General features: G+C 35.2%; 1 protein-coding gene across 12 annotated transcripts in view; it reads left to right on the top strand.

Moving 5' to 3' along the window:
• Window positions 1-23,572, top strand: part of ERBIN (erbb2 interacting protein) — a 127,699-nt gene extending 104,127 nt beyond the window's left edge. For 9 of the 12 annotated variants that reach the window (XM_026865475.1, XM_026865469.1, XM_026865466.1 and 6 more), the window contains 9 exons: window positions 1,642-1,759; window positions 3,466-3,649; window positions 4,442-5,963; window positions 13,304-13,447; window positions 14,282-14,413; window positions 16,142-16,348; window positions 17,543-17,635; window positions 18,212-18,286; window positions 20,957-23,572. In XM_026865475.1, coding sequence (XP_026721276.1) covers window positions 1,642-1,759; window positions 3,466-3,649; window positions 4,442-5,963; window positions 13,304-13,447; window positions 14,282-14,413; window positions 16,142-16,348; window positions 17,543-17,635; window positions 18,212-18,286; window positions 20,957-21,064 — 2,583 coding nt within the window. In that variant the 3' untranslated portion in view covers window positions 21,065-23,572. The remainder of the gene's footprint in view (window positions 1-1,641; window positions 1,760-3,465; window positions 3,650-4,441; window positions 5,964-13,303; window positions 13,448-14,281; window positions 14,414-16,141; window positions 16,349-17,542; window positions 17,636-18,211; window positions 18,287-20,956) is intronic. The other 3 variants (XM_026865471.1, XM_026865474.1, XM_026865473.1) reach the window with 3 other exon arrangements.
• The last annotated feature ends 1,218 nt before the right edge of the window (window positions 23,573-24,790 follow it).

The raw sequence follows: 24,790 nt of genomic DNA, 5'->3' as shown, positions 1-24,790 counted from the left end.
TATTTAGAATGTTTCAGATTTATCACAAATTTTGGAACTTGTCACTTAATCAGTTGCCAGTCACAACCTGTAAAATGCTTTTTTTGTAGTTTCACAAGCAGATTATTTTTGCCTGTGTTGGGTGAGCAGTGGAACATGCATATATGATACATTTCCTGAAGAGACTTTGTGACAAGCAGTTGTGGCTATTGCTGGCTGTTTCCCCACTAGCATGTTCCTATTTCTATGTACTTTCTGAAAATATTTCTTTTGATGATTTTCTTTCGTTTAAAAACATAATTTCAGAAAATCATATTAGTTGTCTAACGACAGTGACAGCAATTCTTTGTAGCTGGCTATATGCCAGTAAGTAAATGAGGCAGCAGTGGGTAGTCAGTCAGGGATAGTGAATTCCTTATTTCCATGTAATAACCTGCTGCTAACTCTGTTGCAGTTGAAACCAAATATCTAAACTTTGCATGCATGTAAGTTTTTCATTTCAACTTTGATTACACTTGTATGTCACATCCAAGAAGAAAGGCAGTGTGATAGAGGCAGTGAAGTGGTTAGCTGTTTCAGTTGCAGAGAAAAAGAGATGGATTTTTATTTTTAATGAAGACTATCACAGGTTGTTTGCTGCATCTCAGTCAGGTTTGTCCTCCCTACAATCCAAAGAACTGGCGAGGTAGTTGGTGTCATGGGAAAGGTTGTGCTCCCTTAGATGTTCTGAAACATGGAAGAAAAAGTGAACACTGACAGACTATTTTTGCAATCTGTAACATAGATTTTGTAGTATTTGTAATAGGAAGCATGCTTGCTAGAAAGAAATTTCCACTTTAGGGAAGGAAGGTTTTTTCCTTCAAAATATTACTGGAAACAATCGTTTTTTGAAGATGATGGGAATATAGGAATATAGGGTTGTCAGCAGGATTCTGAATCAGTCACATGGCTGCTTTTACAGCAGCTTTGTCAGTTATCTCTTTCATAAGTACACTGATCTCCATCTTATGGTTGGGAACTAGTGATTTCTAGCTTAAATGTATTCAGCATTGCTTTATTCCTCTGCTATTGTTCTTGAAGTTAAATAATTTCTTTTCCTTTTGGAATTTGCACCCAGAATAAATGCAAAGATATAAACCCAAGCTACACTTGCTCTTTCTTTGCTAGACTAGGCAAGCCAAGCTCATTCAGTCTTTTCTCACAGCATAGCTAATTTCTAAGTTTGTCTTGGTCATGCTACTCCATAGCTGTTTCAGTTTGAGCTCTTTTCTGCAAAGCCAATACCCAGCTAGTCAGTCTGGTGTGTTTGCAGGTTCAGTGATAAACTTCTGACTTGAACTCAACTGGAGGTTCTCTCCTATGGTGAAACAGATGCTGCATCTGCTTGCTCCAAGTCGGTTTTTGCAGCTGAAGTTACGAGTTTGAGTGTCATTTCCATGGAGTGCATCAGACATTGCAAGTCTACATGTGCTCCTGCTTAAAGATAATTCAGTGACAAATATTCTAAATTCAGTTGACTTGCCACTACATGGTTCTTATGTTCTGGCTGCGTTATGTTGCTTGTATATTTTTTCCCCTTTCTTGTTCACTGGGTGACAGTTTAGATAGCCTTTACCTTTACAATTCTTTAAACTGCACACCATAAATATGCTTTTGTTTTAGCAGGAGTCAGAAGAACTCTCCTCCGATGAAGAGATGAAAATGGCAGAAATGCGACCACCACTGATAGAAACCTCCATAAACCAACCAAAAGTGGTAGCTCTTAGCAATAATAAAAAAGGTTAGATACCATCAAAAGCAATAGAAATGTTGTGTGATTCTGATAATTTCTTGAATCACAGTGGCTAGTTTTTCCATTTAAACTATGTAAAAATAGATTTAATTTCTATGCTTTAAAAGAAAGATGGTTGATTGTCTAGTTAAGCAATGAAAGCAGAAAAAATATTCTGCAATATCTTATACCTGAGTGTGTGGTAGAGAAAGCTGTTTTGATGGCCTAATTTTCTTGATTTTTGTCATCAGTTTAAAAGCAGAAGGGGGAAGGAGATGCATGGGTTTTGAGGGACTGTTAACTTGAACACTCCTAATACTCTTAAGAAAAGCATTGCAGAAAGTAGTATTTACCTTGGAAATATTTCATATTCCCTCCTCCCCCAGATTTTGTCGATTATTGCTGCTGTAGGCAATTTCTCTGAGAAGCTGTGATCTGTTCCTAAGGTTTAAGAATAAGCTTCTCGTGGCAGTTCTTTCTCCAGAGTCACTTTACTCTGCTATTTTTCTTCTTTCCTCTGACAGGAAACTTCAGATCATAATTTCTGTTAACTAAGTTATATATTCTCTGAAAGATAATTGTGGGCTGGGTAACTATTTCCATAAAAGTAATGACCTAGGATTTAGAGAAAATGTAATTTAAAAGTTGGGGAGCAAATTGTATTTTGTATGATATCCTAGTCCAGTACTTTCCAGGAGAAAAGGCTTTTCTGACCATTAAATGTGAAAGGGTGAGATTTAGTGGGGATGAAGGAAATCCACATGGAGGTAGCAGAAAGTCTGCTGAGGTTCACATGCAGGTGAAAACATAGAAGTTTATCAATGCTGTCTTTGGGGTTTTTATGTCTGACTAAAGTACTAAGTCAAAACTTCTTTATTGTTTGTGGAGACAGACATTAGTTTCACAAAATTTATGCTTTTGGCACCTGTAACTGTATCTTGAAGTAAAAATTTAAAGGTATTTGTTTGTACACATATTAAAATCATGGCAGTTTCCAAGTCCCACAGATAAATTATTTTTGTATGGATGTAGTATGTAACTATGCATAGATCATGCAAGAATCAGTATGCAGGGGTGTAAATTACTCTGAAAATGTTGTGCTAAGTGGTCTGCAAAGCATGGGAATGCATAGGATTCCAACTCTGCAGCAGAACATTTTTTATTTCCTGTGGATTTTACATTTATGAAACTATACAGAGTTTATCCAGTGATCTAGGTCTTTCCAAAGTTCTTGGTCTAATAAATAGCTATTTGACAGTGATAAAATGTTCAAAATCAGAAACTGTACACTTTCAAAATCCTGCACATGAAGTGGTGTGCTTCGTTTACATAGAGGGTAATAGACTCGTGTAATTCAAAACTGAAATCATTGCCAAAATGGAAATACGATTTGATAGATATTTTGGGGAAATATTACATAATGTAGCACTAGATTATGCCAGGGAAACTTGAAATAAAGCAACAAGTTCAATTTCATTAACAGATATGGGCTGTTTATACTGAGCCAAATATTTTAAAAATAGAAACTGTTGCCAACAGTCTTCTGTAAAGTGCAGTTTGCATTTTGCAAAGGTGTTACCTTACATTTTTGTTTTGAGTAGAAAGAATTACTGATGCACAAGAGACAGTTTCTAAAATACTGTAACGTACGCACATTAAATAGCTGTTGAACAGATGTGTGTGTCTGTAACTATATTGACCAATTTCTATTTCAGATGATTCAAAAGATGCTGATTCCTTATCAGATGAAGCTACTCACAATAGTAATCAAAATAACAGCAACTGTTCGTCTCCTTCTCGAATGTCAGATTCTGTTTCCTTAAATACTGATAGTAGCCAAGATATTTCTCTCTGCTCTCCAGACAAAGAAACACATGCTGCTGTTTTATCCAAGATCAGGTTTGTAAGATAACATATACCACTGAGCAAATACAATAGAAAAATGTTACTTAATCTTTTGTATGTGTCTATTCCTTTAATTCATGAAGTTATCATTCATGAAATAATTCAGATTTTAATGTTTTAAAAAAGGTTAAATAATGGAATAGTTCTTGCATAAAAAAAGACAAAATTCAGAGACTAATTTTAGTATACAAGACATGGTTCCCATCTGTTTTAATAATAGTACATAATAATTTCATCCTTATAATTTGCTATGCATGCAAAATACTTCAGTACACCATTTTAAAAGCTCTGCTTTTATTTGCATAATTTTGAAGATCAATTTGATTACTAACATACCTATAAAAGGCTTTTAGAAACTTATAAAGAATGAACTTACAAGTTGCTACTTTTCTTCAGGTTTTACTTAGAAGGTGCCATTTTTTTAAAAAATTGCCAATAGAAACAAGACATTTGTCCAAATATCACCCAACTTGCAAGTATTTGATTTAAAAAATTGAGTTATTGTCACTTTGTGACACTTTTACACTGTCTTTAATAATTCCTGTTGAATTTAAACAAGCTTCTGAAATCAGGTGACACAAATGTTGCCAAAATGAGCCCTCTATATAATATATTTCTGTAACAGTAAGACAGCAAATCATAAATCTGGTTGTATATTGGTCTTTGTCCTGTTTTGTGTGCACAGTATTGCTGCATTGCATGTTAATGATTATTTTTTCTAAAACAATTCTTGAAGGAATATGTTGGTTCCTTTTAGAATTAAGATACATCTTTTTTTTTTTCCAGGCGAGAAGACGAAAATCTGAATAATCTTTTGCAAAATGGAGGTGAATTGAGCATTACAGTAGAAGAAAAAATAGATGTTGAAGAGAAGGTTACAAATTTGTCTGAATATGAATTAAGCATTGACGAAAGATTAGGCCTGATAGGAAAAAGTGTTGATCTAAGCACTCCTACAGAGGAGTCTCACAAATTAGACCAAATAAATAGGAATATCAATAAACTGGTTAGTGAAGAGGCAGTGCCAGTTCCTGTAGAAAGGTTAGAAACACAGGAAATTGTTTCAGTAAAGGGCTTTTTGAGTAACAACATGAAAGAAGAAAGTGAACACTTGGAAAATGGAAATAAATATCCTGTAAATAAAGTAAATGGACATCAGGAGGAAGCAGTGCAGTCTCCCAGTAATGAGAAACTAACAAGAAACACTACAGTTGATGGTGATTCTGCTGAGCTGTCTGTTTCAAGGAGCAGTGAAGATTTGTCCCCACAGAGAAGTGGTCCTGTGATGAAATCTCACAGTGTCACCTGTATGGACACTGGTGGTCTGAAAATCTACGATGTTGTCGATGAGAATGGATCTCAACAGTCAAATTCAGTGGCAAAATCAGCATCTAACAGTGCAGATGGAAAAAACATAGTCCGAAGTAAATCTGCTACTCTTCTGTATGATCAGCCCTTGCAGATTTTTCCTGGGTCATCATCATCATCTGATTTAGTATCTTCTGCAAAAACTGTGTTCAAGTTTGACTCGAATCACAATCCTGAAGGTTCTAATGTAGTGAGAGGATCAGTCACAAGTGGTGCACAGATGTTCTGTGCTCCCCAGTATAATATTCAGTACAGCAGCAGTGCAACAGCAAAAGACACCTTGTGGCCCCAGAAACAAAACACACAAGTAGAACAAGGCAGCTTACCTCCTTCACGTCTGCTTAGGTCTGACAGTACAGAAAACCCCAGCTATGTAAAGCATTCTGCCAATATGAATTTTTCCAATCATAACAATGTCCGAACCAGCACTCTGTATAACACTCATCAACGGATGGCTGGGAGACATATAGATACATGGGCTGTTCCACCAAATGATAGACTGCTCTCAGGAGCAACCAGACACACTCTTCAAAGGCAGAGCAGTGTGTCTTCTACAGCTTCTATAAATGTTGGGGATACAGGACCTTCAAGGCGGACCCAGGTTCCTGAAGGGGACTATTTAACATACAGAGATTTGCATTCAATGGGAAGAGCTCCACCAGTGATGTCTGGGCAACAGAGACCTCTTTCTGCCAGGACATACAGCATTGATGGTCCAAATGTGCCCCGACCACAGAGTGCTCGGCCATCGGTGAATGAAATACCAGAAAGAACTATGTCAGTTAGTGACTTCAATTACTCACGGACTAGCCCTTCAAAGAGATCAAACCCAAGGGTTAACTCTGAGCACTCTTTATTAGACCCTCCAGGAAAAAGTAAAGTCCCTCATGACTGGAGGGAACAGGTGCTGCGACATATTGAGGCTAAAAAGCTAGAAAAGGTAAAAACAATAATTTAAAAACTTTTATTCCATATCCAGGTAACAGAAAGGCAGAATTTGAGTACACTGTGTCTTGAACTGCTTTTATTTACCAGTGAAAATGTACTTCTGGTACTGCTTTTAAAAGGATAAACATGTTCGTGATGAATATATGAGAAACAGTCGAATGGTAGACTAATGAAATTTACCCCCAGAGAAAAAAAAAGTTCAGGTTGTTTTTACATTGTACTTTCCAGCTTAGTCCAGTTACTTTAGAAGGCATTTAATAATGTCACATTGACCTTCTGGACTGCAAGGCCAGCTCTTTTAGGCCAGGTGATTTTTATGGTAGCCTTGGTTTTGTATTATACCAAAATATTCTCTTACACATCTTGATCTTTCTGTTGTGCCTTTTCCCCCCCTATTTCTTCTCTTTAAGAATAAGGGGAGGAAAATCAGTAAAATGTGTTTAGAAGTATAGACCTACAGCTTCAGTTGCTGAAGAATTCAAAAGCCATAATTAAACATGTATTTGCCTCCAAGCCAGTTGTCTTTTGAAGCTGGGTATCTGACAGATTGTTGAATGAATATTTACTGCTGTGAGATGAAAACACTTAAAAATCTTGTTCATTTCAAGAAATCACAGGAGGTTTTGATATAACTTGAGATGATGAACAGGATTCTTTATGTACTGTAAATGCTATCAAGAATTTGAGCTGATATGTAGAGATGAAAAATTACATATCTTCAAAAAATCTGTGTAGAGACTGAAGAGTGTAATCTATGCTGTCCAGCTAAACCAGTTTAAAAATAGCATTGCTAAATAATGGCTAGAATGACATTAGCCTGATAGTGCTTCCTTGGAGGGGAAGTGAGTAAAGCAGCTGATTGTAACAGCTAGATGACTTTTCTTTTTTAATTTCCTTTGAAAGAACATAGTTTGGTTTGTGATTATTATGCTAAATACTTCAATATCTGTGACAGCTAAAGAAATTTAATTGGAGGTGGTTGGAAAAATTACTTTTAGCCATAATTCTTCAGAAATCAAGTATTTGGTAGGATAGATTTGCTTTTGTTTTAAGTTGCATAATGTCTGGTGATAGAAAGGGATGGAAGGGTTTCCTCTTTTTAAGAAGCCTGCGTAACAGCTGCACCTGTTCTTCTGATGAAGTTTGAGTACAACATAAAATATTTTAATGCTTTCACAGATGTTCCAACCCCAATAAAAGGTAAATTCTCTGATCTTCCATTCTCCTGGATGCATATATCAAATCTTAGATGAAATAACATAGAAGCAAAAATCCCAGCAATGCCTGAATATGGAGGGAAATAAAACTTCAGTGCACTGCTAATAGCTCGTTCTTATATTGTCTACATTTGACATATTAGAAACAATGTTTAATACACCAGTGATACTTGCTCAGGTACTATACAGTGTACTCACCTTTTACTGCAATGAAATCGGTTGCCTGACTTGATTCCATTCATATCCCTTCATACTTTCTATCATGTTTTATATGTAAACCTTAATTTTTGTTTCCTACTAGAGTGATATGGAATAGCTGCTACTGAGGTCTTACCTGTGCATCTAATTTAACAGATCTTAGAAGACCATTTTATATGTGCACATCTCTTTTGTTCTGGCCTTGAAGCATTTCAAAGTAGCTTTTACTTAGCAATCTGAGACTTATTTATGGGTTTAAAAGTGAATGTATATATAATTACCTACTTTATAGTCTCTGGGATATGATTTCAAAAGAAAAATCTGAACTGTGAAAAACACAGATATGATCCTATATGGCAACTGGCAAATATGATAATGTGGAAATTCTAGGAATTTACTGGTTCTTTTAAAATAGTGGGTTTGGTATTTAAGTTTGTAATTAAAAATTAGCTTTAGGTGGGGGGCTTAATCTATAAACCAGACTTCTGAAAGAATTTGAAGTCTGAAAAATTTTGAGTAATTAACTAGTTGAAGGAACAAGTTCAATTACAGAGCTCATTTAAGGAACATTTACTGGAAATTGCTTTGACAAAGCTTTCATTGATTTAAAATGATGTTTCTTTCTTTAAAGCATAAGACACAATACTCACAAACCCAGGTATACAAGATTAAGCCTTGTGATGAATATTTAATTCTTATCTTGTTGGTTACACACAACAGTATGGGTTAATAATTGTATTACCTTTGCTGAGACTCTTCTGAGTCTGTTACTGAATTTAATCGAGTTTATTATTTCTGTGCTTATTAGGAAAGAAGGTGTTGCAGGGTTTTGGAGGTTGGCTTTGTTGAGGGGTTGGTTTGGGTTTTTTTTCTTTTTGCTAAGCTCCTGAAGTATTTGTTTATTTTGTTTTTATAAAATTTAGTAATTGGAGGGAGAGAAAGAGGGGGTGACCCCACTTAAATGAACAGTGTCTGCTTGTTGGAGCTTTTTTTATTTATTCGTCCATTTTTACTTGATATAGGTAGGAAAAAACTTTCAGGAGTTAATTTTGCATGAGGAGAGATGCACGTTAGTTTTATGTCCAGCAAAAATGATTAACAGAGAATTCCAGACAAGAAACCAGCATTTGTTTATCCCTTTGACAAGTTCTAAGGGCTTATAAAATTATCCATCTGCTTGAAGGAAGGTAAAAACAGTTCATGAGACCATTTGTACATAGAAATTTTGCATATATTCAAGAGAAACAATATGCTTACCTGATGCAAAGCATATTTTATTGTAAAACGGAGAAAATAGCTTATTTAAATGTCAAGCTGCTCTCTAGTGGTTATATCTATATCTATATATATATATCAGGCTGTTGGAAGGCATGCAGTCAGTTCTGCCCCTCATTAATTTAGTGCACACATGAGTTTTTATGGTAACATTTTTCAGCATATTTTCCCTTTCAGGTGTGGCTTGCAGATTTTACTAACTGATACGACACAGTAGTCTTCTGTAGCAGTCTTGCAGAAAGTTTTCATTTAGGAATTTAAACTAAATTATTGCCCGTGCAAAAATCACTAGTGTCCCACATATTTTAATTGTGTAGTAGAGGAATTTTTCACCTGTAAATTGCAGTAATAAATATCTGCAACAGTTATCTGCAAATACCTATTATATTTATGTGCTGAGTAGGCAGAAACAGTTACTGAGCCTGACTCTGTTCTTTCCTCACATATGTTTGGGGTTTTTTTGTTGTGGATCTCTTGGAGTTCATCAGGGTGTGTTTGCTTTCAATTCTAATTTTATCAGGAATTAAGTCCTCTATTTTTAATCTAATTTATCTACTATATATCTAAAATGGTAGAGCTTTCAGAGAAAACATCATAAAGTTTGATTCCTCCTTTGCAGTTCAGAAATCCAAATAGTTTTATTCTCAAAGTTGCCAGTATACAGTGCCTTATTAAAAGAATAAAGTCCAAGTGTTTCAGTATTGATATAGAGTTGCAGTTTTAGTCAGTTTTAGTCAGTTTCAGAGTTTGAATTGAATTGATTTTTTTATGCTACACACCTAACGTGCAAAAATATTTTAAGTTACATGGCCTCAGATTTTCTTCAAATTAAGATTGCTTCAGTATGTCAAGGAAAGTAAATTCAGTGGGTCTGTGCATACATAAAGTTAAGTGCTTAAGTCTTTTTAAGATTATAGCCTGAAGAATATTTTGACACTGATAAACTACAGGAATGCTGTCCATTCAGTAGTTGTTAGTTTTGAATTTTGATTTTAGTTTTGGGGTGCTCTTTCTCCATTTTGAATGGACTACTGAACCATCAGTGTGTTATAATGAAATTTTGTGGAGTTTGGAAGTCAATACATCACATTTTAAATGGAATTAATTTCTTGTGCATTTGGAATTCAGAAAACAGAAGTTCTGACCCTGCAAACATTTTATGACAGAATTTAAATTATATGTAATTTTCCATATGTAACTCTTCAATAGGTATGCTGTCACTTATTGAAGATACATTTTTTTTTTCAGGATCAGAGATGTAAATCCATGCCTTTTTTTTTTCCTCTCTCATGACTGAAGAATAGTTTCCTAATGTTTTAGGTTAAGTTGCTATCTTGCTAGAATTCTGTCAGATTTCAAGCAAAGCTTTTTTTGCTTAAAGAATTCATTATAGGTATTTCAAGTGTTCCAGAATACCTTGAGCAAACTTCTTCTAAAGAATCTTATATAATCAAGGTGGAAATTAAAAGTAAGGGGATTTCTAGACATTTAATATAGCCTCAAAGGATAACTTATGCCCACTTTTAGCTGGCAATTGATTGTAAGTACTGTTACACAAATTTCTTTTATTAGAATGTTATTAGTTCTTGTTCTATACCACAATTTCATGGATTGTCTTAAAATGAAAACAGTATTCTCCAATAGAATTTCTTAGGTAAATTCCACTATTTATTGTCTTTTATCTAAGTAAATGTATTAAGGCACTTCAGTTCCCACATGGCATCCTTTTGAAATGTGAAATTATTAATTCTCTTGTAAGCTGCAAAATGGAGAAAATACTCTGATTCTTAAGCATTCAAAAAGGATGTAAGTAAACACCAAAACTATGTTCCTAGCTGCCTGCATCTGAACTGATTCCACTAAGAGGCTGATTTTGACTACAAATCATGATTTAAATGCCAAATATTTTTTTTATTTTGTACATAGCCTTTTTTTCGTGATGTATTGTGGATTTTAATACATGTTCTTCACAGTTGAATAACTGATTTGTGGTGAATTTAGCTTTCACAAGAATATAGCGGAGCATGGCATGTATATTTGTTAGTGTTTATCAGTTTAGAGTAACTGAAATTAGATTTCTCAAGCTTCAAATATTTGAATTACCAATTTGCAGGCCATTGTGCCCTAGCAAATCAGGTGGATAATGGAGTTGGTAATTGGAATTAATACTCTTATTTAATCTGAAGTTTAGACCATACTTTTTTCATATATAATTTTTAATAAATCTGAATTAAAATCAGGAGGCTTAATGGCATCTGCATATTCAGATTTCCAAAAGTGTCTTATGTGGTGCAGCAGTCTTCAAGAATCTCCCTAGGAAATGTACAACCTTCATCATGCTCCTATTAAACAAAATTAAGAGGAATACTGCTCACACTCTGAATGTCTCAGTTTTTCTCTTTACAGCTAAAAATAGGTAGAGGGAAAATACTTCCTAAATTTGTCCCTAGGACAAATGTGTTGTGTTAAACTAAAACTGTTATTACAACTCCATGTCATTTTAAATAGTATTTGTTCTGTACAGTTTGTATTTGTGGGTTCCTTCTAATTTAGTGTTGAGATGCTGTGCCCAGTGTAGAGGAGAAAAATGGTGTTTTCAGTACTTCTCATGTCTTCTACATCAATTACACAATCAATTTTTTGTACTTCAGAAAAAGTGTCTACCAAGAAAGGAGATTTTATAAACCCTTTAATAAAACTACTCTCATGCTGTGTAATCACCTTGAAGCTCATTAAACTGAGTTAACTGAAATCTTAATTCCTGATTAACAAGTTTGTGCCTCTACAAATTTTCAGAAAGTGCTACCTCCTCTTGCAGATCTATCTTGCATTGTAAATACAAATTTGGATTTAGATTGCCACTATTTATTGACCATCTGTTTGGGTCCCTCCAAGAGAAGAGTGAATCTAGTGGATCTAGGGATCTTTATACTATGATGGTCTGCTAGAGACATTTTCAGAAGATAACTTTCTAGTCTTATCATGAATTTCTTCTACTTTTTATCTGTCCTTTTGCCACTTACAGAAGATGGAACGATACAGAAGCCTCTGTAAGGAGACTTCAGGAAGTTGGCTGTACAAGTGAGGGAAGAAAGCCACCCAGCTAATTAGACTTTTGAGAAGAGTTGTAAGAAGATGCTTTGAGGCATTAAGGAGCTAAGGAAAACTGGATTTTGCAGTTTCATCTGGGTGTTTGGCCTGAAACTTAGAACAGCAGTAAGATCAGATTGAATGTTCAGTAAAGAGAGACTTGAATGCTGAGTACAGTCTTCCCCACACAAGACAGGAGGAAAGCCTTTGGAGATTTGTCTGAAAGCTTGAAAAATCCGTTGACTAAAGAACAGGGTAGATATAGAAGAGGAGCATGAAGAAAGATCACTATGCCATTGAGAGGTTGTCCAAGACCCTTGGCCAAGAAGAGCCAATTACTGTCAGCAAATAGTGTTTTCCAAGGGAGTTTCCAATGTTTGCACTACCAGAGTATCTGAGGAGTATGAATATGCACAGGCATATAACTTAGATTATTAAACTAGTGTTAGGTTCACAAGATAAAGCTAGTATGAAAGACTAGTACTCTACTGCCTGAGGACTAGGGACTATTTTCAAAATCAGATTAGTATGTGTAGTCAACAAACACCAAAATGTATTTATTCATGTAAGAGTTGTTGCAGTATCTTAGTCAAATTATATGTATTTTGAACTTTTTTCTTCCTTTTTTGCTTAGTAAAATTAGAAGCCTTATAAAAAGCAAAAAACTTTTGCTGGGTTTTGATGCTGTGTGATGTATCTTCTACTATGATTATGTTTTTTCATGGGTCTTCGTCACTTTTTCAAGATAGGTTTGTTTCAGTTGTCAGGTGGCACGTGGAGGATTTTCCTTTTCATCTTTTGTGCAGTCTTTTTATTTTGTTTTGTTTTTACAACTACAAAAGTCTGTAGTGGCAAGATGGTAGTATCTACTGCTTGCTTTCTATTACCCTTACGAATATTGCAGAGGTCAGGTTTGCAAGGTAATGAAACTCAAAACCAAACCACTATCACTTCTGTCCTTGAGCTTGTGTTACCTGTTTGATTGCCTACAATGGCACAGGACTGGGTGCCCAAGGTTTCTTTCTAGCCTTTTTTTCTTGTTCACATTCTTGAATTAAGTGTTACTGAAATGCATTGCGAGAAAACCCAGTGAAACAGTCAAACCTCTCTGTAAATTTAGTACCTGCACCAGTAATAGGGGAAAAAATGAGACAAAATAGTAACTGGTAATTAGATGTTTTTCCACAGGTGTATACACTTGACTGCCAGCTTCTCTTCCAGCAACATATTTGATACTTAGCAAATTTAATGAAAACATAGAAATTTTTATAAGCTGTGCACCTTTGTTGTTTTTCCAGAAATGTGAACATTAGAATGACTTTATTTACATGTAATTCTGCATGTTAACTGCTGATTGCATGCTGATTTACAGTAAATAAAGGTGAATAGGGGTCACTGAGTTGCATTTTATACATCGCAGTGGTACTGTTCTTGCATGGTTTTTATCTTGCATGACAACGGAATATGTTTGTATTAGTCTATGTATAACATGTCTTGTGGTTTATGCATGCTGCACTAATCTCTGTGTTAAATCTGTCCCCTCTCTATTCAGAGCATGCTGTCTAGGTCCTTTAATTCCAATTATGCTGCAGTTAGCAGCTTTCACTATGGCAGCTCTAGGGATCTGCATGGCAGCCAGGGTAGTGTTGCCTTGAGTGTTGCAGACGGAAGAGGTTCTGGTGTGCACATTGTTCGAGTGAGTACCTACAGGAGCCTATTGCAATATATAGAGGGGGAAAGAATAAACTGTGAAAGGTGTCCTTAAATGGATAGTTATCCTTTTATATATGGACAGTGCTTTCAATAAAAAGAATATACTTGTATACTGGAACTTTTTAATAGGCTTTAAATCAATTACTTTGCCTTCACTTCATATGCCTTAAACTTACAGCAAGGCTTTTCGATTTAATGCCATGAAGTTGAGTTTTCTAATTGGCTTTTATAGATGGTTGAACATGTGTAAAACTGTCTGGTTTCGTTGTACATATGTGAACAAGAGATTATTATTCTGAATTTAACCTATGTTGATAAAGGTTTGAACAAAATCTTATTACACTTTTTCCTCCCCCAGACAATTCTGATGACGTAATCTGTACTGCAAGATACTGTAGGCATTGAAGAAAATTAATATTTTAGTTTGTAAGAAAATGTGAGGAAGTGACTCTTTAAATCTGAGCATCCTAATTGATGTTATGGTAACCATACTGAGCAGGATAAAGTCAACAGAAGACTTCTGTTAACCATATGAATCCTTGAATATAGGCAGTCTTTAGCATTTATTGACTTTTTTATTAGTTTATTGATGATCAAAGACACCTTTACAGTTGCTAATTTTTGAAAATATCCTTCAGTATTTTATGGATGTGGTGTCTTGTCTAGTCAGGATTTCTTCATTAAAAATGTACTAGTTAATCAAAGAAGATAAAGAATGACAGAACGCTTAAAATGTTGTATTCTGGGCTTCTTATGAGAATTTTTTAGTTTGAATTATATGACGACAGTCATCTTTACTGGTCCATTCTGTTTAAAGCATCCCCAGGCTTCTAATCCAGGAGACCAATGCCAGGATGAAGTATTCATTTCAGGACAGCAGAATTACTCATCTGTCACACTTAGTCTCAAAGATGTTCCTCCGGACAGCATGAAGAAAATAGCTGTGCAGGTAATTATCTCATGGCACCATGAATAGGATATATTTATTGTTATTTGTAAGGATATTTTTTTTTTAGTAGTAGTAGTAAAACATGTTGGGACAGCAGTTGGAACTGGGGCTTCTTTAACATGTAATACTGAGGTATTGAAGGTGGCATAAATGATAGCATAATCTTTTAGGAAGACAGAATAGTTAACTGTATGAAGGGGGATTGTTAGCATTTTTCTTCAGCAGGGCCTTTGAAAGAAGAAATTTTCAGCAAAATATGTAATTGTAAGTGGAAATTGGAATATGGCAGATGATTTCTGGAAAGCAATCTGAAGCTGATTAAACCTTTTAAAGAACAAACTTGAAATCTGTTGTGATGAAATTGTGATGATAAACTAGAATTTGTAGGAGACATTCTGTGTTCATCTCTGAGCACTTACTACAATGAAACTAAATGGATGCTGGTAAATTATTACAGTGCAGCCACTGATTTTCTTTTTATAACTTTAGTAATTTCAGTTGCGTTTCTACAGACCTCAGATATTAGAAATTTGCTAGTTGTTGATACATGTTGTGTATGTAAACTACCTCTGCTGTACAACAAAAAATAGTTTTCCTGTCATGCTTTAGGTTTTCAGGAAAGGCAGTAGAAAACTGTAAATTTAATACATCTGATCTGTAAATAAGCTAAAAAAATGTGTATATACACACATTACTGTTTCTCAGAATCACTTGACATAAAAACCTCAACAGATTAGATTCTGATATGTGTCCATTCAGATAGCATGGTTAAAGGTTGAAATTTGCTCACATCAGTTATTTATAATACTGAGAGAGAGTATTTTAATATCCTTGTATCCTATAACTAATGGGATAATGATGGCAGGTGGAAAAAGTCTGTAACTCAAGCCTGTAGCATTTTTGGACAGGTGACTACTTAGTCACCTGTCATGAGTGACTACTTAGGCTGGGTAAAAGCATGAGGCATATGGGCAAGGAGAGAAAAGGGTGCCCACCTCAACACAGAGCTGCAGAGCTGAACAATAACTCTGAGGCTTCAGTAAGAAACGTCATCTCCAGCATCATCCCCGGTGATGTGGTTTGAATGCACTGTATGTCTTTACAGTTAGGTACCTTGCTGCTGTTTGTCATCATTATACCTATCAAATCAGTGATAGATGTGTTAACAAAAGAAAAATGTTTATTTGAAATATCCATTACAGTCTTGATATGAAAATCTTGAACTTGTATGTGAATTTGCTCAGAAAGTTTTCCTGTGAAGTGGTCACCAAACGATGCTCAGAGAGCATATAATTTCTGTCTGCTAGCTGTGTGGGAATTTTATTTTGTGTATGATCTATTGGGAATTGTTACAAAATCTCTGGATTTTATGCAATAAAAGTGCAAATTATAATGATACCAACCAAGTTTCAATATTGACAGTTGCACTGCTAGGAAATGATGGTTGGGAAAACTCAGTGAAACAAGTGCTAAAAATAAACACTGTCTAGTCTGTTCTAGTAGATTAGCACTAAAAGTAAGTTTTTGGTTTTCAGATTTGTTCTCAGTAGGTCAGAGCTGATGACTATAAGGAAAATTGAGAAAAATTGTACGTGATCCAGAAGAGTAGTTTTAGTAATGTTCCTAAAATTAAAAGCAGCCAAGTATAATAAATATTGAAATAATAAAGGAGGAATTGAGCACTGCTGCTATAAAATGTATAATATTGAGTATTCATTTTTTATTCAGATACCTTTGACAAATGGACAAATGTGCCAGCCTCAGAGACCTCAGTCAAATTACAGCCAAGTCCATCATCTCCCTCAGTCATCAGTAGCAAGACATCCATCTAGAGAGCAATTAATTGATTATCTGATGTTGAAAGTTGCCCATCAACCTCCCTATACCCAGTCCCAGTGTTCTCCCAGACAAAGTCACGAGTTGGCAAAGCAAGAGGTAAGAATAAATCTAACAACGATATGATATCTGTCTGTCGGTGGCAGTGAATTGTTAGATTGTTTTCATTTATTACCATTTCTCTGTAGATAGTGACAGAAATCAGAGGAATTTGTCTCAACAGAAGACAGTGTTATCTCAGTGCTATTCTACCACTTGAAATCACATATTCCTTCAAGTTTTGAGCTCTTTACTTTCTATGTGAACATTTTAGAAGAGATATACGATAGATTTTTAACAGAATGTACCAGAAAATTAAATTTACATATTTTTACTGAGCTAGGAATCTATTTCTCAACTACATTTATTGATCATCAACTCATTATCTAGTAACTGAAAAAATACAAAGCAGCAGTACAATTTAGAGTACTTTGTGTCTATTCATTGCCATATAGAATGGTTCAAAAATCTTCAAGTGTAGAAATGTGCATCCAGGAACAAAAGTCAGGATAAAAAAGAGTGAGCATCTGATGCATGCCTAATAATTATCAGTTTTATTTATTTATGATAGATGTGGATAAGAAATTATTAAACAATTAAATGGCTCTTCATTGTGGCAGCCTTCTTTCTGCTCTTGGACACAGGGTGTTTCCTCTGTATTGTTTCAGGTTTTCTGAGAAAATACTGAGAACTATATTTTCTTTCTGCACGAGAATGAGAATGTCCACTTCTTGTGTAAAATTTCTGACAAGAGAAAGTGGAGACAGTGTTGTCTCCATAGAGCTTATAGTGAAAGTCGGAATAAGGTTTGATTTTTAAAATTCAGCTAAAGGTAGCAAAGAAGTAAGAGGAACAAGTTATTTTATAGAAACATTTATTTTTGCTGGGGGCATTAAATTCATTTATATTATATCAAAATATCTCTGAATTTAAAGCCAATGTGAACTATGATTATAATAATAGCATTATTGGAGTAAAACTTGCATACAATGATATGTGATGCTCTTGTATTGGGATCTTGCTCTGAATTAATATTATGAGATAAAATGTTCTCTGTGATAAATACCTTTTTTTGAGTTTGTTTTTTTTTTAAAAAGCTTTTGTTCACCTGAATTCCTTAGCAATAATTAATCACAGAATCATCTAGGTTGGAAAGGACCTAGAAGATCATCTAGTCCAACCATGAATTTCATTACAGTAGCTTTGAATGTTGATTTTCAGGCAGTTTATCTAACTTTGGTTGTAACTACTTAGATTCGAGTGAGAATTGACAAGGATCCAGAACTTGGATTCAGTATATCAGGAGGAGTTGGTGGTAGAGGGAATCCATTCAGACCTGAAGATGATGTGAGTAGTATTTTATAGTAATGCGTCTTTAAATCATTCTGATTAGTAATGTTTCTAGTGTTTAGTGAAGGGGGAGGGCGGGGGGCATGGGGCTGGAGTAGAGAAAATTTGGGACAAATGATAAGAAAATCAAGGTGGTAGGTTACCACGGTGGTCACATGACAACACAGAGGATTATTCTAGCTGAGTGGTTCTTGCACAGTTCCAGATACCAGTCAACAGATTTGAGATGGTGAATTACAGAGTTTACAATTAGGAAGCCTCTTAAAAGAGAACATGATTAGCCTACAGCCTTATTTCTGGTGGTTGATAATTCATCTTGACATACACATCTGCCAAATTAAACAAAAGCAGATCATAATTTGCCTTTCGATGCTCCTTTAAAGGCAGTTCTCCTGGATTTAACATCAGAAAAGGAAGGCAGTCACAAAAGCCAGTAGACCTGTAGAATAATATTTCATGCTTTTCTTCTTAGGGTGGAAAAATGAAAGACTGTTTTGTATTACATCTACTTCATGCTACCCTACTCTTAATGAATTAAGTTGTCAAAAATGTTTTCCACCTCTGTTTTTCAAGGGTATATTTGTAACCAGAGTGCAACCAGAAGGACCAGCATCTAAGTTGTTGCAGCCTGGAGATAAAATAATTCAGGTACTTTGGTCATCTAATTAATTAGCCTATGTAATATAACAGTTCATTTTTCGTTTGTACCTTTTCTAACAGCGGAATGTGTAATTTTTAGATAGATTACCAATACTTCTTCCAGAAGTATTTTTATGTTCTGGGATGATGCTTTTAATTTTCTGACACCTAACATTAGAATAGGTGACACAGGATGAAACATCAGCTGGATCATTTTTCCAAACTCTGGACATTTTTCATGCTTTTAAAGACAAAAAAAACCCAGGCCTAATGTCATTTAAGGCGGAACATGAGCATTTCATGAGGCATTACTATTATTCCGTTATTTGACTGGTGGCCATTCACACACAGTGAGGAGTTCTGCAGTTGCACCTTGCTGCTACATCCCTCTCCATCCAGCAGTCCCTGCCAGTCTGCTGCCTCCCCCCTAGCTGATCGGCTGGACACGTGTAGGTTCTGGAAGAAGCTGCCTCTTGGCTAGCTGATACTTGACTGTTCACATCTGCTGCAGGCAAGCCAAGTAGGTTGCTTCAGAAGCTATGACTTCTGTACTGCAGGTCTGCAGGTTTTTTTAGTAGGAAGTCAGTACCTTCCAGACCTATTCTGTGTTAGATTTGTTTGAAGTTGTCTACTGAGCTCATAAGCTATTTGGGGAGGGGTCAGAGAAGCGGACAATGAGATTATGTAAGCCTTACTTTCTTAGGGAAGTGGGCTAACAGGACACTTGGAACAGTGCTGTAGCAGCCTTTAAAGTTGCAGAACTTGTTAACAGTTACTAATTATTTGCCACATTACTGGTTTGAGAATGTTGATAGAGTTGACTTTGCTGCATTTCAGTTTTCCAAAACCAAACTAAAACCACAACAAAAAATCCACTAGTATCTCAATTAAACCACAGCTGGGAACAGTTTTCTAAAACAAACCCTAAACACACCCTAATCCTTTGAATGAAAGATAAAGCCAAAGAGCATGGGAGAAAACTAAACTGAGATCAAGTTGTTCCAACTAAATGCTGGCTTGTTTTTGAGCACGGTAAATAATTCTGTGCTTGTACTTCCTCACTGGAACAAGAAACGTCCTAGTTCTCATACTGATGTAGATGACTTTAAGGGATGGAGCTAACCCTCCAGCATAACATACAGTAACAAGAAGCATGTTAAACCATTGAAAATACAATAACTTATTTATAGAGTCAAACATATGTGAAAGGGGACTTCTGTTCTAATGGTTTATTCCTGTCTTTATGGAACTTCATTTGTCTGTGTGACATATATAAAGAAGTTTCCTCCACTACTTGGGTTTTGCTTTTTGTTTAATGAGGATTTCATAGTTTGAAAAAGAGCTGAAGGAGAAGTTGCATTTACGTGCTCAGACAATTACAGGCTGTTTTCATTTCTCATAACTAAGAATATTTTTTTGTGTAACAGCACATTCTTTATACCTGTAATAATCCTAGTAATGGTGTAATGACAGTCCCACTCTGTCTTGTTGCTGCTTAGACAACTTTTGCAGTTTTTGATTGTATATTCTCTCTCTCAAAATGACTCTGCTATGGTTGATTTTGCAACATTCTCTGTAAAAGAGATACGTAAAATATGGTAAACAGGTATGACAGATATGAGCTATGAAAAAATATGTATTAGACATGCATTATGTGTAATAAAAATATTCTACATGACCGGTGACTAGATAATCACATGTAAGTCTTAAGGTACTGCTGCATATTAGGTTAGGGCTAAGATATTCTGTACAGGTGATGGTTTGGAAGGGTTGCTGCCACTTTTGCTCTTGGAATAGTCTATACGTAAATCTTTCCCTGCAGCCCAAGACAGGTTTAAAACCCACTGCTCTTACAACAAAGGATTCAAGCTGGTAGCAAGTGTTTAGCAGTGGGTTAAGGAACCACAACTCCAAAATGGCACAGCTAAGGTGCACGAGCATTTCTCTGTGTCACCACATGAGGGGCAGTAGCTCAGGGAGAAAGGTTGGATGCACAGCTGGAAGCAACAGCAGTTTAAACAGGACAAATCTGTCATTCTGCAAGATTTTACCACCCAGACTGAACATGAACTTGCAGTAGTACACCCTGAGAAGTTGAACCGTAGCCATGTTTTCCCTGTCTTTTGTAGGCCTCTTAGGCCTTCCTGTGTCGGTCAAGCTAAACCTGTCCCAAGAGTGACAATGTTGCTTATAGTCACAGGAAAATTCAAGCTGGAAGTGACCTCAGGAAGTCTCACACCCTGAATGCCTCCCAGTGCTATTAATGTTTTTTGTTAAAGGCTTCAATAGTTTTAATTTATTACAAATCCTATTTCTAATATTCTGATACTTAAACTGGGATATGTCATTTGTACTGCATTTGCTTTTTTTAGTGTGGCTGTGTTAAGGCTGATTAATTAGATGTCTGATGTTAGTTGTTTAAAGTTCAGGGGGGTTTTTTGTTATTTGCAGTGCCTTTGGGGCAAAATTCTTGCAAGGCTAACACAGTAGTTTAATTTCCTGTAGCATACAGGTACATTTTCAACTCATCAACAATGCAATATAAATCTGCAGTGGCTTATTGTCTGCATTCATATAGAATTTGCTTATTTTAAATCTTAAACTTAACATGAAATATGAGACACTTCACTAATAAGCCATACAAGACTGTCATTTTCAATTTTAAATATTCCTTTTTAGGCTAATGGATACAGCTTCATCAATATTGATCATGTACAAGCAGTATCTTTGCTAAAGACTTTTCAGAATGCAGTGGAACTCATCATTGTGCGCGAAGTTTCTTCATAAATACTGTGGATTGGGAGGAAAGACACCAGGATTCATTGAAGGACATGGGAAACTGAATATTTTGCATATTTTTATACGTGAAAGGAACTTGAAAATAATTATGATCAAAATTTGTACAGGAAATACTGAACTTGTGGCTAAAGGGGTAAAAACCACTGTATAGAACATACAGGAAATCATTTTGGAAATGCATATGGTGAATAAACTTGTTTTTAAGCATTATAGCAATCTAAGGATCACTCCTCCAAGAACAAACCTGTGTTGGTTTTTTGTACAGATGGTAGGTTTATTTTTGGATAATCCATACACATTACTAAACTTTGTGCAAGACTTCACTAAGCCTTGGTTGTAGCCAGTAGGCAGATGGCAGGGCTGTCTGGCCTGTAGCTATTTATTGCCTTTATTTTTATTCACCAGATATTAATGTGTTATGCTGAAACCACTTCTGTAGATATGGACAGGAGATATAAAATGTTGGCTTTGCTACGTGCACATTGTATAGATGAATGGGTAGATGGAAGGTGGTGCTGGTTGAACAGAATAAAGGTCAGGAGAAAAAACTATCTGCTATCTAAATCTGGAATCAGGAAAGAAGAAAAAGTGTTTAGTTCTGGAGTGTACATCTACCAATAGAAAATGCAATAAAAGTTTATGGTGTTTTTTTAGGAAGACTGTAACTACAAATTTGTGATACTCTACAGGATTTGTTCTTAATGTAGTCATTGAATATTCTTTTGCCACATGTAATTCATGTTTAGTTGGGTTTTCTTGCATACCTAATTTTTTCAATTGTACTGTGGAAATGTGCCCAGAGGTTTTTCTCTGTCATGGAAATCCCCAATTTTGTGCAAACGGTGATACTTTTATCTTTATAAAAAGTACTTCATTTTAACCTTACAGATTTTTAAAAAAGAAACTGAAATGGCCAGTTTTTAAGGTTGTTGCCTGTAACATGTATTTAAACACACACAAAGTGTGCAGGAAGGGTTGTGAAAGACACCATGATTTTGTTGGCCTTTGCATTGCCTTGTTAATCAAAAAGGAAACCATACACATGGAGCTAGGTAACCAAAGCAAGTTTGTGAAACTTTGAACAGTGATGAAGAATTGCTGTGGTGAGATGGGGAGCAAAGGGAGGGTGTACTAACAACCCACCAGTTCATAATGATGTTTCTTAAAGGGCTGTTCCTACAGGTAACATTAAATGTGAACTAGACACTTCAGAGTCATTAAAGGGTTTCTAACTATATTAATGTAATAGTGATTTACCACAGGCTGCCTTTGTTCCTTATTACTGTATAAAATACTCAATTATGCTTTTATTAATTTTACCAGAAACATTAACTTTATTTTTCTCTTTCAGCTTTGTAATTGAATATAGACTGCATAATCTGCAGTGATAATTAATACATGGTTGTTACGGACCAGGGAAAAGTGCCATAGAAGACCAATAACTGTTCTTAATCAAGGCTAATGATTAGCCTTTCATTGTAGCAATATTCAGTTATTACAGTTCATTTTTAATTACATATAAGTTGGTAGTTTGAGACAGGTATAAGTTGCTTTTTTCAACCCATGTGTACAAAAGTAAATGCTTTTAATAAAGCTAGCAAAACCACCAGCCTCCTTTAGTTTTGAGACAATGACCTGGAGAGGGGAATTATACATAGCTAGCAGTAATAAACAGGCAGTACTTACATAGTTTTTCAATAAGTGAACTCCAATATTATTGCACTTCTTTCAAAGATGTTAACTATTGCTTATTTTACTATGTATAGTTCTAATAATTTTAACTGAAACCCTTTAACAACTCTCCTTTGTATATTTTCTTTTTAGTTGATTTTCAGTAATATTTACCTAGAAAATTATTTTTTTTGATATATTAGCAGAAGTGTGCTGTATTTTGATAAAATTCACCTATTTTCTGTGTGCTGTTAATCTTCAAAGGAAAGAATGAGAAACATAGCTATATAATGGAAGGCTTCAGTGTTCCCTTTCCAAGATGCATTTTGTTGTTTTTTAGTTTCTATTTTTTTATTGAAAATGCAAAATGTTCACATCACATGTTCATTACTTTGAATCATGTTATTTTTATCACACACTGCCTTTTAAAGGGAATGCATACAAACAAGTCCTTAATTACCTTGATCTTCTACATAACCCGTATCTTCGAGAAGGGAAAAGTCCAAAAAGCAGAACTGATTCTTTACTGATCTCGGACTGGCTTTGTATACATTTTGCAGTACATTTAAATATATCACTGAGGAATTATACTGTATTGTATTTTGCTTTAATGGTAACATGTTTTAAATGTTGTTGTGTCACTTAATTTTCAGATTTATGTATCACAGGAAAATTCTACCAAAAAATATTTGTCTGTGGTAGAACTGCAGAAGTAGAGACTATAGCAAGAAGTTTAGTACTTCTTGTGGAAATACTTGGCCAAAGCTTGTCTTCAGTAAATTAGCAAATTAAACATCTAATAAAACATGGATTATGCTGATTTTACTCAGTAGATGTTGGATTTTTCCGTGGATTGAAATGTGTTTGTTTCTTCAGTGTCTGTGTGCAAAGGTAAACACATGACAAACTAGATGATTTCGAAGAGAGTGGGAGAAAGATGTCTCCTGCACTAGTCCAGCCAGGATTCAGCAGGAGAGACAATATTGGCACTTTTCATTTTGAATGCATCTTACGCTACATTTTGAATAGAATAAAATCCATCAGCACCCTAAATTACTTAGCATGGCAATGAATTGATGCAAACTGTTAATTCTTTCTGCTAATAGTTCATTAAAGAATCAGTTCAACTGGTGTAATGAAAAGATGAAGTCTCCCACCTATTTATTATGTAAATATTTTTTAGTTTCTTTTGTGGACTGGAGTTTAAAAAAATGTGTATATACTTGAAATCATTCTATGAACACAAACATAGCAATAAGCAACACACAGAATCAAACCTTTATGATTATTTTATTTAGAAATATTCCCATGTCAAACAGCTACAAAATGTTTTTGTTGATCAGCATTTATTCAACATTCCAAATTTTTGTATATAATTAGTCTGTTTCTGAGGTAACACATGGAGAATAGATAATAAACTAATGCTCTTTAAAGCTGTGTGTAATGGACTTATTTAAGTTCTAGGAAATTCTCCATATCACTATTGTATTCTTCTTTAGTTTCTATAGACCTTATATCAATACACAGTAGTAGAGTCTTATTTGTGTTTCTGACTCTGTGCATCTCAGTGCCCAGGGGCCTGCTCTAGGTGGTTTCATTGCAAGACGGGGTTATTCACAAAGAAATACTTCTGTGAATAACCCGGTCTTGTGATGAAAACAGCCAAGGACAGCTAGTGACTTCTCTCCTAAAGAGATGAGTGGTCTTTATCTGATGCAAACGAACTAGTTTCAATAGCAGAAAGGGGGTGACTAAGTCAAGGAGCAGGATTAAAATGAAGAGTGTCTTGAGAGTGCTCTGGTGAGATGTACAAGTTTTATGTGGTAAAGAAGTAGGTGCAGAATTTCACATGAGAGGTAAATGCAGGTTTACATCCAGTTTTCTGGAAACCACCTGGCTATGTAGTAACACAAACTGTTTAGTCTTGTGGGTTTTTGGGGTTTTTTTTCTTGTATATGTGGATCTGGCATATCAATATCACTTTACTACTTGACTTCCTATACACAGAAAACTCATTCTAACTATAACAGGTTACAGTCCTGA

The sequence above is a fragment of the Athene cunicularia genome (genome assembly GCF_003259725.1).
Source record: "Athene cunicularia isolate RWA chromosome Z unlocalized genomic scaffold, athCun1 chrZ_part1, whole genome shotgun sequence".
NCBI classification, from domain to species: Eukaryota; Metazoa; Chordata; class Aves; order Strigiformes; family Strigidae; genus Athene; species Athene cunicularia.
Note: the sequence above shows the minus strand (reverse complement) of the source record. Positions and strands in the feature narration are given on the sequence as shown.